This window comes from Leptinotarsa decemlineata, unplaced genomic scaffold, assembly GCF_025532065.1.
Source record: "Leptinotarsa decemlineata unplaced genomic scaffold, Ldec_3_MD MMD2_tig00001973_RagTag_RagTag, whole genome shotgun sequence".
NCBI lineage: Eukaryota > Metazoa > Arthropoda > Insecta > Coleoptera > Chrysomelidae > Leptinotarsa > Leptinotarsa decemlineata.
In genome coordinates, this window is record NW_027412572.1 from 2,236,619 (window position 1) to 2,254,094 (window position 17,476).

Below are 17,476 nucleotides of genomic sequence, written 5' to 3' on the forward strand. Positions count from 1 at the left end.
CAGGTTGATCCGTTGAATAGTTTGTCAGAAACGGCTAATTAACGCTCATAATGAAAAGCCCTGTATAACAAAATAGCAAAAAAAAATTTCAAAATGATTGAATTTCCCTATTTGTTCAAAACAATTTATTGAACAAATTACGTAAAAAAATTCATATCCTATGTTAATAACTGCCATTGTTCAATGTGAAAACAGACATAGCTAAATATCAATTGAAAAAGAAAAAAAAAATTTATCAACAATTTCCAGATATTTCATTTCGCAAAGTTGTAAAAAATCATAATTAATAAATTGATGAATTTTTATGAACTTTTATCGCAGGATCGTATGAGGTAGGTATATATATCAAAAAGGCTCCACCAAGTTTAAAATTTATAGGCCAATTATTTATACCTTTTATACCATTATTTATGCCAACGGAGATTGGAAAAAAATTTGTTAGTTGCCAATTGAATAACTTTTTTAAAAATGGTGATGAAACTTTTTTTTCTACGGAACTCTATTCATTCAAGTATTAAGAAGATACTAGAATTTTTTCAAATTTTTGAAATGACATTTTATGTTATGAAAAAATTATTTCTTTTGATAAACTCTCTTTAGCGGCAGCGCGCGCATGCCGTAACAGCCGCGCGGAACCCTATTTTCAACGTCAAATTAAAATTATAAATAATGGAGATAGAGTTTCGAGAGTCGAGACTTTTTATCGGAAATTTCCTTCTCTTTAACGACATTTTTTTAAAATTGCTTTAATATTAATATTTTTTTGAGTTATTAACGAAAAACTAAATATCATTTTTTTATCTTATTTTGTTAATAACACTTGCAATTTTTTACATGCACCAAAATCCTTCAAAAACAGTTTTCTAGAGGTGATTACGAATCGAATGAGCTGTCGCTCATATTTTTAGGACCTTTATCTCTATTTCTCATGTTTTTGAACTTGTTGATTAGACTATCAGAGCGAGCGTCATTATTTACATCTTCTCGACCTTCTGTTGTACCACTTGTAAACTATTTTCTGACTCAGAGTACAATCACCGTATGTCCCTGTCAATTCAAGTGCTCACGAGAAATCTGTTGTATTTTTTCGATAGCCGAAAGTCCCCGAACATGCAAAACACTTTAAAATTTTTATGCCTCTCACCAACAAAATAAACCTGCTAAACATCTGGAATTGTGAACATATATGTTCAAGAGGAGTGTACCAACATAAAAAATGAAATAATCGCTAATCGAAGCTCCCGAAATTTGAACATTCATTTTTTTTACAGACGTCGTACACGTGTAGAAAGAGCAGAGCTTTTTAGTCCACCCTGATTATGCTATCAAAGAAGTGCCAGGAAATCATACAAGACTTATCTTAACGTTTCGAAAGTTAAAATCCGCTTTCGTCTCCAGAAATGGACAACTTTTAAGTTTATACGCAGTTTTTCCTTGGCTGATTTCCTTTCAGTTTGCCCTTTCTACACATGTATTAAGTTCTCCATTACAATTTTTATATTATCCAGATAGTGAAAGGTGAAAACCTGTTACAACATTTAGTTTTTGATATGGAACGGTTTTTATTTTCTTCTTCCCTATTAATGTATAGAAATAGTAAAGAAAACAGATCACGAACAGAAGACCGAATGGAGCAATATATTTTAAAGTCAAAAACTCACTTTTCAATGAATACCTTCTTGAAGAAACATCTTCTTCTGTTATGGGAACCTATAATGTATTTTGAAATGATTTTCAGATTTTCACGGACGATGAGAAAAATTGTTTGAAGCAGTTAACAGTGCTTTTGAAGTTTGTCGTGGAACATGACAATACATTTCCGAAATTCTCCTTTCAAAATGACATGTCGTTGAGAAAATTTCTCGGTTCGAAAATAGAGAAAGTGCAATTCAATAACAACCTCTTCAACAGAAGGTGAGTTTACTGTTAGAAAATAATTTATTCATGGCGGAAATGAAATTAGTTTCATGTCAAGTATGCCACCTCTATCCTCTACCACAATCGAAACCTTCAATTTTATACAACTGTCGAAAAATTTGACATTTCTGCATCTCTATTGAAGCATAAATGTTTACTTTTTCACTGCCGAAATAATTCACAAAATATACATGAAATATTACTTTTTGAAGGATTTATTTTCAACAGAGTCAATTATTGATTGATTAGTCATCATAAAACAATTTCTTTTATTGGAATAATATAATTGATGGTCAATGGACTTAGGTCATTCTTGTCCCCCAAATATGAGTTGCAGTCCTCGTGGTTCTGGTTCCTTTTCAGTGGAAGAGCTTCATGAAGCAAGAACCGAATCGATCCTTCTACAAAACCCTTCATCACTTGGAAGGATCGATTACAGCTTGAGAAATGATTCTAATGCAGATTCTGTGAAACATGTTTTTCCTTACGAATCAGTAGACACTTGTCCTGAAAATCTTCAGCATGACTCAACCTCTGACGGAAGCACCAAACTCTTACGAAGATTCGAAATAGATGAACACTTCAATCTAGCAGACCACTATTATAATCTTCTCTGTGGTTCTGGCGTTGAATCTGGTCGTTATTACGCCTTGGTTAAAGACAGAACGGACTGATTTGAGTTTGTCGATAGTCGTATCACTAGGTGTTTACTGGCGACGCAGTGAATTTAGTGAAGCCTCTGGAGACACCCTACATTTTGTTTTATGAGAGAGAGAGAGGATAATGGCAGATCAAGATCTTCAGATGATGTGCTGCAGGTTTTTTCGGGTTTTCCTGCAGCTGAAAAAGCAAATGCGCCACTGGAATCAATGAAGTCACCCCGTAGCGCCAAATAATTTTTGTTGTTGTTTCATAATTTCATTAAATTGATGGATGTAGCCGTTACTACGTGGTAGGAAATCATGATAAAGAAAAGAGGAATGAAACTTTCTCAGTAACGTTAGTTACAAATAAAAGTTGTAAAAAATATAGAAAGTTTCATTTCTCTTTTCTTCATTATAATTTCTTGATTATTATTTTAGAATTATTGAAAGTTTTTTTATAATTGATGGTGAAGTTTAAACTCTTACTTCCAACATAAATTCCCGAAGATGTTCAGCTGATCAGAAACGTTAGATATTTCTTGAAGAGTTGATTCCACAATTCTATCAGATATTTTTGTTTGTTTGGAAAAAGATGGACAATCCAATATTTCATTAGAAATCCCAAACTACCTTCTATCTGCTACGGAGACAGATTTCCAGCCACCGTGACGTTTTATAGATGTACAAAGTTACAGAGCTTCTCCTGAAACAGTGACCTGTGTATTTGTTTACTTATTTTACTTATATGTAATCTACTGAAAGTAAATTCCATTAATTGATTACAGTTTTGACTGTTATTGAATTTAATGAGCTACAAAACTAATTAATATACAGTGTGGCCCATTTTTAATGGAAACACCCCCCTAAAATTTGAAGTTGTAAACCGATTTTGATAATTTTTCTTTTGAAATGTCAAGTACTAAAAGGTCTACCTTGGAACAAAATTTGAAATGTTCATTAAAATTTCAGGGCATACTACGATATTTTTTCTTAGTCGAAAATCGAGATTTTTTATTAGCGATTTTTTTATTGAAAAAATCACTACACCACTAGATTCAGAGTGCCTCTAAATAGGTATGACCAAAATTTCATGAAAAAATATTCATTATTAACAAAGTTATGACAACTCAAAAATTCGAAAACTCACACAGCTAACAGTTACAAAAAAACACCCTATATCAACAGATGTAGCCATGAGAATATTTTTTTTATGATTTCAACAATAAAGTACCGCCAGATGAAAAAAAAAACAAATAGCGTAAATATTTTTAATGAAAATAACGGAATTACATTCAAGTTTTCTTGCAAATTAACTAAAACTAAGATCTAATATTTCAATTTAAATCTTAGTTCTGAAAGATTTAAGTGTACTATTGTCAACAATATTCACCTTATAGTTCTTCGAATTATTTTGTGTCATGGCTGCAAGATTGAGCGTAAGAGAGAAAATTGAAATTGTACGCCTTTCGGGAGATGACGTTAGAAGTGCTAGAGAGGTTTGTAGAGTATTTAATGAGAGACATCCAGATCGTCCTCGTATTAGCTGTGGTACGGTAAATAAAATAAATAAAATATTCAATGAAACTGGTGCAGTATCAAAAATGATGTTAAAAAGTAATCCTGTACAAAGACGAAACAGGAATGACAGGAATGATCAAATCATTTTAGATTATTTCGGAAATAATTCTAATGCCAGTATAAGGAATGCCACTTTAGATTTGAATATTCCACGAGGAACTATTCGGAGATGTCTCAAGGCGAAGAATATTAAACCTTTCAAGCCAAAATTTTCACACACACTTCAAGAAGGCGACGAAGCAAGACGCCTGGAATATTGTTTATGGGCCCAAAGGGAATATTTAAACAATAGAAACTTCCTAAAAACTATTTTATATACCGACGAAGCCACTTTCACTACAAATGGAGTAGTGTCATCACAGAATTGTCGCTATTGGGCAGCGGACTATCCTAACTGGGTAATAAACTGTTAAAGCCAGTATTTCCAAAAAATCAACGTCTGGTGTGGGATATTGAACGAACGAATTATTGATCCTTTCTTTTTTGAGGAAAACATTAATGCGCAGGGGTTTCTAGAATTTTTAAACACAGAGTTTTGGGATGCTATTCACGAGCTGCCAATCAATGAACGATCAAATTTAATTGTCCAGTTCCATGGGTGTTCAGTTCATTATGCCAGAGCTGTGAGGCAATGGCTTAACGAACATTTCCCAAACCAATGGATAGGCCGTGGTAGTCCATTTATAGAGTGGCCACCCAGATCTCCGGACCTCACAGTTTTGGACTTTTTTCTCTGGGGACTTCTCACACAAAAGGTTTACAAAAACCGCTCAAGAGATGAAATGAACTTTGTGCAAGAATTCGACAGGTATGTGCAGATATTCGCCCTCAAGAACTAAGGAACGTAATCAGAAACATTCGTAAGCGCTACGACACATGTATCGAAATACGTGGTGGATTAGTAGAGGCTACTAGAATATGAGTTAGAATTAATTGTTTCACTGAATCGAAACATTTCAATAATTAGTTATTAGTTACGTTTATTAAAATTTTTTGCTTCATTGTTAGTTGAATTGTGTGAATGTAATTCCGTTATTTTCATTAAAAATATTTACGCTATTCGTTTTTTTTCATCTGGAGGCACTTTATTGTTGAAATCATAAAAAAAAGATATATTGTGACTGTTAGCTGTGTGAGTTTTCGAATTTTTGAGTTGTCATAACTTTGTTAATGATGAATATTTTTTCATGAAATTTTGGTCACACCTATTTAGAGGCACTCTGAATCCAGTGGCGTTGTGATTTTTTCAATAAAATAATCACTAATAAAAAATCCCGATTTTCGACTAAGAAAAAATATCGTAGTATGCCCTGAAACTTTAATAAACATTTCAAATTTTGTCCCAAGGTATACCTTTCAGTACTTGACATTTAAAAAAAAATTATTAAAATCGATTTACAACTTCAAATTTCAGGGGGGTGTTTCCATTAAAAATGGGTCACACTGTATAACTAATATAAAAAATAATATTAAAAATATAACTCTAGTAGTATAAGTTTCTAAGCGTGAATATTATCATCATACAATTTTTAGTATGTGATTGATGTTAATAGAATAATCAGAGATTGTGGAATGGAGAAGAAACCATATAATTGAAATTAACAAAGTTAGAACACTGGGTAAATCTATTTTCCATTTGGATGAAACATGGGTCAATGAGAATCATACCGTCTCGAAGGTTTTCAAGACCAGAACATCAAAACCCCAAAGAGTCTCGCTCAGTACAGTCACACTTTTCTACTTCTAGAAAATGGCTTTAAAATCGAAGCCGAAACGTCGATCAATGAAAAACTTTGAGCGCGGTCCAACCCGAAATCCAGAGATGTTCACATTTCTAACCGCGGAAACTTATTCTATTTGTATACTTATAAAACATTCAAACAAAATTAGTTTTTACAATATTTCAATATTTCGCATCATACAGAATATATCATTGAAAAATTGACATCAATACCACCAGTCCGACGCCTGCTAATACTATCTTTAACGCAATATGACAAACTGCGTCCGCCGCCTCTTTTGAAGGTTTTTTCGCAAGTCACTATTTTAATGACTCATTAGCGGGTCCTCAATGGGCATAGCGGGTAGAAATATCTCAGTGACTTTGTGTATAAATTGTAGTGCCACTTGTTTGAGTTGCTATGTTGCTTCCTCTATGCATTTTTTAAATTCTTTACTCTCACACAATACCCAATGTACTATAGTGATTGTTTTCTGTTACAGTTCCATGGACAAGTTTCGCACAGACTATGATTGAAATGCTGAAATCAATTTTTTTTCCACTTTTATTCTGTACAAATTTTATAATATATTTATAGAATCATTTTGTTGAACAGTTTTCAAATATATTATTTCAAAAGAGACGATTTTGATCCTGTTATTTATATTTTTCTGATGTTATCTAATACAAAGTCGTAAAGATTTGTTTTTCCATACATGTGGTATTCACCAAAAAAAGTTCATAGTATACATATACAGGGTGTAACTAAATGAGTGTGAAACATTTGAGGAGGTGATTCCTCATCGAAAAAAGATAGGATCTTTCATATAAAGAAACTTCATTGGAGCATCCTTTGTTGAGATACAGCCTCTTAAAGGGGATACATAAAATTGGTATAACAATTTTTTTCACAAGCACTAAAAAAGTTACAATATTGAAATCAACCTGACGTTTTGTACTACCAAAAAGATACTTATCCAGAAATTTATTTGATTTACCCCACGGTTGTGAGGGGTGGAAAACGCAACCCCTAAAATGTATTTCTAATGTAACTGTTTGTCTCATTATTTGTTTACCATTTAACAATTTATTTCCGATAGCCTGTTTTATTTTAAACAAAAAATGTCTCTCGGGTTTTTTGCCAAAAATAAACCAGTTCGCAGCAAAAAAATTATTTTACGAACAACTACAGAGATACATCGTCATAAATGCGAAAATACGAAACTAATCTATCTAGTAGGTCGATAGTGACAATTAAATTGGTATGACGCTGTCAGTTTGTGAATTTTCGAAATTGAATTAATACTAATTGTGTGTTGTTGTTTTGTTCTCAATTTGTTACTTTAATAATTCACTTGTTATTAAAATGGCATACACAAATGAGGAAATGGCTGATATGCATCACGTTTACGGTTTGTCGCAGGGGAATGGGTTAAAAGCTTCTAGAAGATATGCTGAAATGTATCCTCAACGGCAGCATCCTTCACATAGAATATTTGCTCGACTTCATCAACGATTACGAGAATATGGTTCATTCGACAAAAGAACGAAGGATTGTGGTCGCCATCGAGAAGTATGAACACCACAGCTTGAGGAAGCAGTACTCAATTTGATTGAAGAACAACCTACTACCAGTACTAGAAAGACTGCTTTCCAGCTAAATGTTGATCATAAGACGGTATTTCGAATTTTAAAGGAACAACTCTTATACCCTTACCATCTGCAACGAGTACGAAACGAGTACGAGACTTTCCGAACCGTCTTGAATTTTGCAATTGGATGCTGGAAATGATTAGAAGAAATTGTGACTTTCTGAAGATGATAGAATTCACAGACGAATGTAGTTTTTCTCGGGACAAGATTATTAATTTTCATAATTACCACATATGACTTGATGAAAACCCTCACGCTATTGTCGAAACTAACCATCAAGAACAGTTGGCTCGGAGTTATTGGGGATGATTTAATTGGGCCTCATCTTCCACCTCCTCGATTAAATGGTGAGGCACACGTTCAATTTTTAAAAGAAGTGCATCCAGTACTGCTGGAGGAAGTTCCTTTGGGCGTCAGAAGGGATATGTTTTTATGCATGATGAGGCTCCTGCCCATTTTAGTCAAGTAGCACGTCAGCATTTAACCGAAACATATGCAAATCAGTGGATAGGACGAGGAAGACCACAGAACTGGCCCGCTCGATTCCCGGATCTCAATCCTCTCGATTTCTCTATTTGGTGCCATTTACAGCATTTGGTTTATCGTACTCCTGTTCGCGATGTAGAGGACTTAAGTAACCGCATCATCGATGCGTGCAGGGGAATCAGAGAGACTCCAGAAATATTTGAGCGAATACGTGGCTCAATGCGCCGACGTCTAGACGCATGCGTAATATCTGAAGGTAGACATATTGAACATTTACTATGATTTCTACATGTTGTGTGTTTTGTTATTAATAAATCAGTTTTGTTTATTACCCTTTAATCGTTTAATGCAGGTTCTAACTACAAAATAACAATAAATCCAGTTCGCATTTATGACGATGTATCTCTGTAGTTGTTCGTAAAATAATGTTTTGCTGCGAACTGGTTTATTTTGGGCAAAAAACCCGAGAGACATTTTTTGTTTAGAATAAAACAGGCTATCGGAAATAAATTTTTAAATGGTGAACAAATGATAAGACAAAAAGTTACATTGGAAATGAATTTTAGGGGTTGCGTTTTCCACCCCTTACAATGATGGGGTAAACCAAATGAATTACTGGCTAAGTGTCTTTTTGGTAGTACAAAACGTCAGGTTGATTTCAATGTTGTAACTTTTCCAGTGCTTGTGAAAAAAATTGTTATTCAAATTTTATGTACCCCCTTTAAGGGGCTGTATCTTAACAAGGGATGCTCCATTGAAGTTTCTTAATATGAAAGATCCTATCTTTTTTCTACGAGGAATCACCTCCTTAAATGTTTACACTCATTCAGTTACACCCTGTATAATAATAATCTTTATTAGAACATCCTAATTTACATACATTTATAATATTTGTAATTAGTAATAATAAAAAAAATACTCAATGCTAAATAAAGAATGCTAAAATATAAAAATACACCTGTAGTGTCACAATCATCAGATTTTAAAATACTGAAATATTAAAATATGCACATATTACACTCATGTACACTCAGTATACATAAGCAATACAACCCACTCACACACATGCCTTCCATAATTCATCTTTCTTTATGTATTTGAGCCCTTGAATAATAATGTTTTCATTGAGCTCACATTTCGAGTTCGTGCTATATGGAAATTGTTCACGTTTCTTGCAGAATAAGTGTGAATATCATTATTATATGTAATTGATGAACTAAGATAACTTAGGACTGAGTTTTTTGTTATTTTATAAATGAACAGCATTGTCATGAAAAACAGGCGTTAATTCACGTTATACTAGTTCAAAGTTCTTAATATCAAATCAATTGGAACATATTTATTGCATTGTATAACGATTCTTATACCCCTATTTTGAAGTTTTTGTCATTAAGTTATTAAACAGTTTTTGTCCAACAGGTACAGTAAGCTAGCACAATAGTCAAAGTGGGGTTGTATTATCGTCCTATAAATGGTTATGATGGAAAAGGGAGACATGTTATGGGATACCCTAGATAGAAAGAATAGCTTTTTTGATATTTTTTTCACAGCTGTGACTTTTAAAACATAGTCTATTATCTATCATAAAACCTACGTATTTAAATTCCTTAACCCATTCCAGATTTTCACCTTCTAATTTTATGTGTGAATGTCGGTATTTTACGTTTTTCAATTTTTATTTTGTACTTAGGATCATTGCCTTTGTTTTCTTTAAATTTAATTTCATCTTATTAGTATTCAAAAATGATTCGAATAAGTTTAAAACATAGTTTAGTCTCGATACTGTTTCATATAGGTCGATACCATAACATGCTACTAAAGTATCGTCTGCAAAAAGGTTGAGGAAATCATAGCTTTTACAAAATTGATATCTTGCTTTTTTTTAATATCACTCGACCCCACTTTCCATTTGAAATTTTAGGGTTGTTACTCACCCTCGCTAGAGGGTTGAAGGCACAGGTAGAAAAATACATCTAAAATGTGTCCCCCTCAAAAGCAGAATTGACCTGTCCGAGCATTTTTGCGTTAAGTTACAAAAAAAGGAGAAAAGCAAGGTGCATACTTTTCGTTGGATCACTCGATATACTAAAATTTGTTACCTGAGGTTATATACCTGTTTGAGGAATCTTCTGAAATCGAACAATTCATCAAATGAAGAATACATTCAACTCACCAAGCTTTGCATGGATCAAAATTGTTTTCAATATAATGGCTCATATTATGAACAGCGTGAAGGAACGGCTATGGGTAACCCATTGTCTCCATTTATAGCGAACCTATTCATGGGTAGGTTTGAGACGGAAGCTGGGAAAGAACTCAGTTACTTCCCTACGGTCTGGATCAGGTATGTTGATGACATATTCGCTGTAGTGGATACAAGAATAACCAGAATCGAGAATGTCTTCTCAACACTAAACAACAGGTGTAAGAGTATAAAATTCACATATGAAGTAAAAAAAGAACGAAAGTTGCCGTTTTTAGATGTATTGGTCATAAGGAACGAACAGAACGACATTTACAGGAAAGACACTGGCACTTTCAGATACATTCCTAATGACTCGAATCATTGTCCACAACACATAATGGCGGCACTGCAATTTCTGGTACACAGGTTAATAATTTTTCCTTTAAAGAAAGATAAGTACGACAATGAAAAGAGAGTGTTTCGGTATGTGGCTGAAGCAAACGGTTTTAACCCAGATATAGTTGACAAGATAATTAGAAAATGCAAGTTTAGGGAAGCACTTCGTAAATCGTCGACTTTTCAAAAAGAGGAGAGTGATAACAAGTTTATAGTAATCCCATATGAACCCCAATACACGAGAGGGCTCCAACAGATATTCGATAAAGTAAATATGAAAGTTGCATATAAAACTTCTCATAAATTGCAACAGCTTCTTGGTGATCCAAAAGATAGAGTAGAAAACACAGAAAGGTCGGGGATTTACGAAATCAGTTGTCAATATTGCAAATACATCGGCCAGAGCCGACGAGCGATTAAAACCCGCTTCAAGAAGCATTGTGCACACATGAAATACGGAAGGATAGAAAAATCCAGTGTCGCCCAACATGCTCTAGACGAGAACCACATAATTGCTGAAAACAGTCTGAAACTGATTAAGCCTGTGCATGACACCAGTCTACTCGATGCATGTGAGAGTCTAGAAATAGCAAAATGTAAAAACAGCATGAATGGCGATAAGGGACCCATACTGTTCAGCCCGCTTTTTGATCTTCTGGTAGGAAGAGAATAATTACTAAGAACTTGCAGGTAGTTAATTACCGAGAAATTCCATATTGGACTTCAGGTATACAACCTCAGGTAACAAATTTTAGTATATAAGGATCAACCAGACTAGACTAGGTATTAATTTTCTTCTCATGAGGATGCTAACTTTGTTGGCGAAACGCGCGTCAATAAAAAAACTCATTGAACATATTAGCTGCTTCAAGTTCATTTTGAGCTACGATGTCTGTGCCAAAATTGATACATTTGTAATTTAACTTATTTTTTTCACCTTTTATCAATTTTGGACAAAATTGGACCTCCTGATTAGACTACGTATGTCCGAGCCATCCGTGGCGGTCATACTTGTATGGCTCGGACATACGATGGCCATAGAACAGGGTCGATAATTTTTGAAACAAAAAAAAATAACAGTAGGATGAAACCCATTAGAGAAGAAGCGGAATATGATGAAAATGAAAGGGGAAATAAATTACCGGCGATGTGAGTTCGAGAAGTGGAATTACAACAGTATGGTATAAGAGGTGTACGTCTCAATTGGTTTGAATCTTATTTATCTGAGCGTAGTCAAACGACTAATTATTCGGAGGAAGGAAAAATAAACTGTGGAGTTCCACAAGGCTCAGTCCTAGGTCCACTATTATTTCTTTTGTACATGAATGATCTGACATCTATTGTTATTAAAGGAGAGTTCACACTATTCGCTGACGACACTACAATTTTATGGCATGATCAACACCCCTCTGAACTTGAAACAGTAATGAATCATGATATTAGCAATATAAAAAGATGGTATGACGCAAATCTTCTCAGTTTTAATATCTCTAAAACGAACGTACTTTGCTTCAAATGTTCCATCAGCAATTTACAAATTGACAACATCTCTGTTGAGAATGAACCATCAAACCAAATTTCTGGGACTATCCATTGACAGTGATGTGAAAATTGAAGACCATATCAAGAGTCTCAAATCAAAGTTATCCTCAGGGTCTTATGCTGTGAGGCTGACATCTTATGAGTTGAGATTTGCTGGTTATGCTATTATGGCTTTTTCGATCAGTACAAATTCATGTTGGAGAAGGTGATTGACAATGTTTCGTGATGAATTTCACTAGTTCGGACTTCCATTGTCTATTATATAAAATGATTTGAAATCCCTGAAACAAGTAAAAAAGAATAATTAAAAAAGAATAGTTGAAAATAACAATTATATTAAGCAACAATAAACCTGAAATGAAATGATAGTGAAATAACCTACAAGTAAAAATATAATAATTGAATAAATAAAAATTAAAGGAATGCAAAAAGAAAATAATAAAAAAATAAAAATAAAAAAAAAATAAAAAAAAAATAAAAAAAAAAAGTGTAGAGATTCCAAGTCACGTTAGTTCACGACGTTTCGATTGTTGGTATCTACAATCGTCTTCGGGTGATGACTGGACTGATTCCTCCGAGAGATGACCGCCAAATCGGTCATCTCTCACATCTCTCACGGAATCAGTGAAGCGGAAAATGGAAAGTAGAGAAAGTGAAAGTATTTCAACGACCTATAAAATAGTCATCTCTCGGAGGAATCAGTCCAGTCATCACCCGAAGACGATTGTAGATACCAACAATCGAAACGTCGTGAACTAACGTGACTTGGAATCTCTACACTTTTTTTTTTTTTTTTTTTTTTTTTATTATTTTCTTTTTGCATTCCTTTAATTTTTATTTATTCAATTATTATATTTTTACTTGTAGGTTATTTTACTATCATTTCATTTCAGGTTTATTGTTGCTTAATGTAATTGTTATTTTCAACTATTCTTTTTTAATTATTCTTTTTTACTTGTTTCAGGGATTTCAAATCATTTTATATAATAGACAATGGAAGTCCGAACTAGTGAAATTCATGTTGGAGAGTTTGACTAAACCTATAGAGATGATCATACCAAAGAATTTTTGGATTTCATCTTTATTTTGTCTTGACTTTACCGTTTTGACATGAGAGTTCTCTTGTTGGGCATATCTATTGGTCTCTACAACTATCAACTCTAGGATATCATCACTAATGAACGATCTAAACCGATCTAAACACATGTAACGGAGTCAAACTATTTTGATTTCTGATATTTATTGTACAGTCAACGGCATGCTCAACAATGTCTATATTTTGAGCTGTCCTGATTGAAGTCCATACATCTTCTAGCCCTAATGATGAATATTATAAATTAGAAACACTTATGATATGAACCAAATGTTGAACACACCGTCATCATCCCCATCCATTGAACCATCACTATCATTGTCTTGTTGTTCCTCTGGTGATACTAATTCAATATTAGTATCAGAAAGGGTCTCACTAGGCTCGTAATCTAGATCATCTTCTGAAGAATTTGCAAACGGTTCAATTTCGGAATCTGTATCACTTTGAATAACATCCTCGTAGTTGGAATTTTCAACTAGAGAAGGACTAGGAGCACACTTGTGATTTTCAGCAACTTCTGGTATTACTGTTTCCGATAAAAATTCATCAGTCAGCACTTCAGGTTCTATATTCTCATTACTCGTCACTTTCAATGTACTTGAATGGTGTTCAACAGCTAACTGTAGAATTTTTTTAGCCCTAGTTGTCATCTTATTTCAATATGAAAGAGTGAACCATGAAAGTTTTGGAAAAATAACCTCAAAAAGATTACAAGACACACAAGTCTGGTAAATCCCAGAACAGAATTTTCACTCCTGTGCGTTACCAGGCCCCGACATCTGGCGGTCGAAAAGTGAATCAGGCAATTCTAAAAATCGCCACAATAACATAGGTATCTACATCGCCGCTCTATCTTCATGCGTTACTTCTTTATCGACGTCGTAGGAATGGGAAAATTTCAATTTCTGGTACCGCTACAACGGGAATATGCTTACCAGACACATGTAACTGGTATCGCAGTGAAGGTGTTAAAATAAAATAATGTTGTTGGGTTTACTGATTACTACATAAGGACACATTGCAAAAATAAATTTGGATAGGCAATATTGTGAAATTAATTTTTATATAGCTGAAAATTGTTTTATATAAACATATATTGTAAAATAATAGATAAGGCAAAATTGTAAAATTAATTTAGGTTGGTATACCTGTATGGTTAGTACGCCTGGATAGTTTACCTGTATGGGTTACCTTTATAGCATAAATAGGATTAGCTCGCATTAGTTTCTAGTTTTAATCTTCCTCTTTGAAGATGATCACTTGGTGATCGAAACACTTGTCGAGGTGTTGAAAATAACGATTTGGTATTGGGAAAAAACTCCAGTAATATTCATTACTGCACCAAAGGTTTCAAACAATGCATCATAAGTGCCTAAAAACGTAAGTTTTCACCAAATTTCGTAGAATTTTTTTTGTGAAAAAGATAAAAATAAAAGCAAAAAACTTGGTTATTTGTATTTTTCACTAAAATTTTGGGGTTATGTGAAAAAATTGTGGTAAAAATTGTAAATCTTTTTATTACCTACAACTTTGCCTTTTAACTTTTTCCCATAAGACTTGTAGTTTTTCCGGAAATCGAGATAAACCATTTTTTACCCTTAAAGACTCACCCTCTTCCACTTCCCGAACTCAGATCGTCCGTAATTTATTTTTCCTTTCATTTTCATCATATTCCGCTCCTTTTCTAGTTGGTTTCATCCCACTAATTTTTTTTTTATTTTTCACTATTTTTGAAGGTTTCAGCCCTGTTTTAATCCGGCACTACACGCGTCCCTACTTTTGCAATAATTACACGGTGTAAATGACCGCATCTGAATATTCATAAGATAAACCGGAAAATATATAGACTTTCAGACATTTCAGAAATATAATGGCAAATTTTAATAAAATATACTTGAAAACTATAAAAAAAGTAAATAAAAACTAATTATCAGACTCTTCCACTTCTCCTCCTTTTGCGCATGTTAGACACAATGGAACAGTGTGTTCTCGACAAATGGATTTCTGACAGCTCCTGCATTGTGTTGATGTTTTTCTATTTTTTTTATAACCACATAAATAGCACCTTCCAGAAACGGATGTTTTCGGCGGTGGTTGTGTTTGAGACAGACCCAAAATTTCATTTATTCGGATCTTTATTGATTTTGGTAAAGTTACGATGTTTTGTCTTTTTACCAAATAATCGTGTAATAATGTCAAACCCAGTTCTTTCAAAAACATTTTTCTAGGCAATTTTCTGTTTGTATTTGACTGAAACACAATTTGGCTGTTTATTCCAGCAATATTTAGCAGTGTATAAAATATTGTAAGCGGCCATCTACGACTTGGACGAGACACAGAGTAACTACCTTTCATCTCATCCACGACATCAATACCGCTTTTTGTAGAATTATAATAAGTTATAATATGCGGTTTGTTTTTTCCGACATAACTGGAAAAAAACATTTCCAAGCTTCTATTGCAGTCGTTGCTAATTTTGCTGGCCCAATTACCCCTGAAGCCTGATTTACAGTTTGTCCTAGTTTTTTCCTTCTGTTGAACGATTCTACAGGAAATTTGTTCCACACATTTCGTTGGTTTTTTCCGATATATGCATGTCTTTCATTTATCGCAATATTACCTGCTTCTTTATCACTTTGCACAATTTCTTCCTCGTTTGACTGTTCTGATAATGAATCATACTCATTTATCTCAACCTCATCGATTTCACCATCATCAGATCCATAAACATCCTCATCTTCAAGTTCATTATACAGTGCCAGTAGATGTGCTTGTTCTCGTTCATAACTCCTTTTCTGAAACAAGAATGCCTTATTGTACATATGTCAGAATATTTCTACCTCTGAATTGTGAGCACGTGTCAAAACACGAATATGCGATGCCTATTGAAAAACAAACAGGTTATTTACATTAAATAAAAATCAAACTGGCAAAAGAGCTAATATTATCTTCAAAAAACACAACAATAATATACTCACTTGAACAAAAACTATTCCAAATTTCCTTGCTTTACCAGTACACGCGCACGGTGCTTTCGACCACAATCACGATCATAACAGTAATAGATACGAGTACACACTGAACGCTTTGGAAGAGGCGAAAAATGGCCCTAAAGAATAACTGTCAATATCATGTAGAGGGAATAGGTGGAGCTTTGTACGCCAAATGTCCTATTTAACGAATTTCAAGTGGTAAAAGGAAAAATGCCGTGTTTTTGACCATTATGCGTGTAATGCCGGGTTAAGAAGTCATATTTGAATTATAATGCCAGAAGATTATCTTTCGAATAAAGTGAATTTCATGTCAATTTGAAAATTCGTCTTTGTTTTATTCCATTTTAAAGTTCAACACCTCTATAAAAAATACCCTATATAAATCCCATGAAAATAACGATCACTTTGTTGATATATTGCTCTGGTTGCTCGACTCAGTTTTATGACCGAAAATACTTTCAAATTTCAACTTATTCACCGCGTACGTCATCGGTAGTTCGAATGCTAGTCAAGTAGGCGCCGGTCTTCACCCAAACAAAATCAATATGTGTTGTTCAGCGTTTTCTGACGTTATAATTGGCTTTGAGAATTTTACAGAAAGTCGCGATATTCCTATTAATTGACGTCCATCATTATTAGGAAATGGTATTCACACAGGAAATGATAAGACGTAATCGGTAGTGTGTGCATGATTATTTCGAATTGTTGTGTTGACTGAACGGAGGTAAGTGCTTTGAAATTGTGTTTGTTTGTGGCTTAGTGTAAGCAAAAATGAAAGCGTTCACATATGGAGAATATTATATTTATATTAACTGTTATATTTTTGTATGGGAATTAATTATTTCCTCAAACTGCAGTTTGAAGAGTGCCTAGAATATGACAGTACTACCAACTGTCGAAAGCGCTCGCAGATAATTAATAGAAGATATAAAACTTCAAATTCTTTTTGTAAAATTTAATATAATATATATTTAATAATTCAATAATATATATATATATATATATATATATATATATATATATATATATATATATATATATATGATAGTGTGACGACCGTATATAGAAGAGTAGTTTTTCGGGGATTCGGTCTACTTAGAATAAATATTACTCTTTTTAGCTGCCCGATCTTTCGCTTATTTAAACGTATTTAAACAAGAACAGAATATAAAAATTTCACAAAGGAAAGTTAAACCCTTAACTAAACTACATTCAAAATTGAAAGATGAAGATCCGTTATTTGAAAAGTCACATGTAGTTTACGAAATT

General features: G+C 33.5%; 3 protein-coding genes across 7 annotated transcripts in view; 2 read left to right on the plus strand and 1 right to left on the minus strand.

The window, feature by feature from the left end:
• Positions 1-6,460, plus strand: part of LOC141482807 (uncharacterized) — a 117,571-nt gene extending 111,111 nt beyond the window's left edge. For 3 of the 4 annotated variants that reach the window (XM_074176653.1, XM_074176651.1, XM_074176654.1), the window contains 2 exons: positions 1,739-1,914; positions 6,363-6,460. In XM_074176653.1, the coding sequence (XP_074032754.1) occupies positions 1,739-1,914; positions 6,363-6,396 (210 nt within the window). In that variant the 3' untranslated portion in view covers positions 6,397-6,460. The remainder of the gene's footprint in view (positions 1-1,738; positions 1,915-6,362) is intronic. The other variant, XM_074176652.1, reaches the window with a different exon arrangement.
• Positions 6,461-13,108: 6,648 nt separating this feature from the next.
• On the minus strand, positions 13,109-14,511 carry LOC141482789 (uncharacterized). Its single transcript, XM_074176590.1, has 2 exons — positions 13,498-14,511; positions 13,109-13,438 (listed from the first exon to the last, which is right to left on the minus strand). The coding sequence occupies exons 1-2, from the start codon at positions 13,862-13,864 to the stop codon at positions 13,308-13,310; spliced, it is 498 nt and encodes a 165-aa protein (XP_074032691.1). The 5' UTR covers positions 13,865-14,511; the 3' UTR covers positions 13,109-13,307.
• A 2,229-nt stretch (positions 14,512-16,740) lies between these two features.
• Positions 16,741-17,476, plus strand: part of Ipp (Inositol polyphosphate 1-phosphatase) — a 46,545-nt gene continuing 45,809 nt past the window's right edge. Inside the window, exon 1 of one of the 2 annotated variants that reach the window (XM_074176647.1) lies at positions 16,741-16,931. The gene's annotated coding sequence lies outside the window, so the exon portion shown is untranslated. The remainder of the gene's footprint in view (positions 16,932-17,476) is intronic. The other variant, XM_074176646.1, reaches the window with a different exon arrangement.

Bases quoted from the DNA above. Each gene is read 5' to 3' on its own strand.
- LOC141482789 (XM_074176590.1), bottom strand. From the start codon at position 13,864: ATGACAACTAGGGCTAAAAAAATTCTACAGTTAGCTGTTGAACACCAT. The intron at 13,439-13,497 runs GTGTGTTCAACA...ATTCATCATTAG, and splicing joins AATGGATGGGGATGATGACG to GGCTAGAAGATGTATGGACT.